Here is a 1,557-nt window from a genome sequence, read left to right on the forward strand (position 1 = left end):
CTCTAGGGTGGCAGGAATACAGCCGATAGTGAATTACCAGGGTGCACAAAGAAATAGGGTACACAAGTCTTAAGAGAGGCAGCTCTAGGAAGGCACCAACACAGACGATTGTGAGTGAGGCGTGTGGGTGTGCACGTAAATATTGTACATCTCTCACACACACACACGAGTCACACGCCTCTCTAATGTCTGTGCACGACCAAGCCGAGCCTAGGGATCACACCGGTCACCACACGGCCCTCCCACGCACGTCCAACCGCCCCCTCGGCTACACCCGCAGGACAGACAGACAGACAGACAGAGACCCCCCCCCCGCCCGGCCTGCCCACCCCGCGCCCGCCGCCCCCGCGGCCCGCTCACCCGAAGAGCCCCCTGAGGAAGGAGTGCGAGGACTTGACCCGCTTCTCGGCCTCGGCCATGAGCTGTACGGCCTCGCGCTCCTTGCCGCTGCTGTCCATGGCGGCGGCTCTGAGGGGATGCGCGGGCCCGGCCCTGCCCTGCCGCCGCCCGCCCCGCCCCGCACGCCGGGGGAGAGCCGAGCCGAGCCGAGCCGAGCGGTGTCGGGAGATGTAGTCGGGCGGCGGGCGAGCGGAGGCTACGGGGGATGGGCTGAGTGTGTGTGTGTGTGAGAGAGAGATACTGTCATTGAGCATGTGACTGTGTGTGATGGTGTCAGTGTGTGACAGTGTGCGTGTAACAACGTGTGTGCATGACTGTGTGCATATGTGACGGTCTATGTGTGATGGTGTTAGGGGGAGGGGTGTATAATGGTGTCAGTGTGTGATTGTCTCAGTGTGTGTGTGTGTGTGTGATTATGTCTGTGCGTGATACTGCCAGTCTCTGTGTGTGGAATTGTGTCTGTGTGATGATGTCAGGATGTGTGCACACACAATGGTGTCCGTGTGCGATTGGGTCAATGTGTGTGATTATGTCTGTGTGATACTGTCAGCGTGTGTGAGTGCAATGGTGTCAGTGTGCGATGGTGTCAGTGTGTGCAGGTGAGAGATGGTGTCAGTGGGACACTGTCACTGTGTGTGTGATATTTAATATTATATTTATTATAATATTTTGACACTATCAAAATGAAATGTTTTTATCTTATCAAAGAGAAACAATTTAACAGTATTGAAACAAAGCTTTTCAGTGTTTCTGAATCAAAATTTTGTGGAATTTCCATTTTGTGGAAAATTTTGACATTTTGAACAAAAACAAACTTCAACATGTCAGAATTTCCCACGGAACAGAAATTCCATTTTCCAACCAGATCTAGTTTTAGGCTTTCACCCTAGAATGCCCTATTGTCCTGCAATACATGCAATCAACACTTAGTAAAGTTATACAGTAAAGGTATCAAGACATATCTATGGAAGAACATGGTTTTACATGAAAAATAAATTGGGATTAGCTGGTTGCACTGTATTTTTCCATAACCATTTTCAAATGTCTTCACACGTGAAACAAGCAATTTCGCATTTGGAAGAGGGCTTTAACTTGCCTACTTTCTATAATTTATGATAATGCTAAATGCAACTGAATACATATCTCTAATGAATGAAA

General features: G+C 49.6%; 1 protein-coding gene across 1 annotated transcript in view; it reads right to left on the bottom strand.

Moving 5' to 3' along the window:
• The window catches only part of NAPB (NSF attachment protein beta), a 35,186-nt gene extending 34,719 nt beyond the window's left edge, over positions 1–467 (bottom strand). Inside the window, exon 1 of the mRNA XM_026653118.2 lies at positions 361–467. Coding sequence (XP_026508903.1) covers positions 361–458 — 98 coding nt within the window. The 5' untranslated portion in view covers positions 459–467. The remainder of the gene's footprint in view (positions 1–360) is intronic.
• Positions 468–1,557: the final 1,090 nt, after the last annotated feature.

The sequence above is a fragment of the Terrapene carolina genome, unplaced genomic scaffold, assembly GCF_002925995.2.
Source record: "Terrapene carolina triunguis isolate 2854851 unplaced genomic scaffold, T_m_triunguis-2.0 Scaffold132, whole genome shotgun sequence".
NCBI lineage: Eukaryota > Metazoa > Chordata > Testudines > Emydidae > Terrapene > Terrapene triunguis.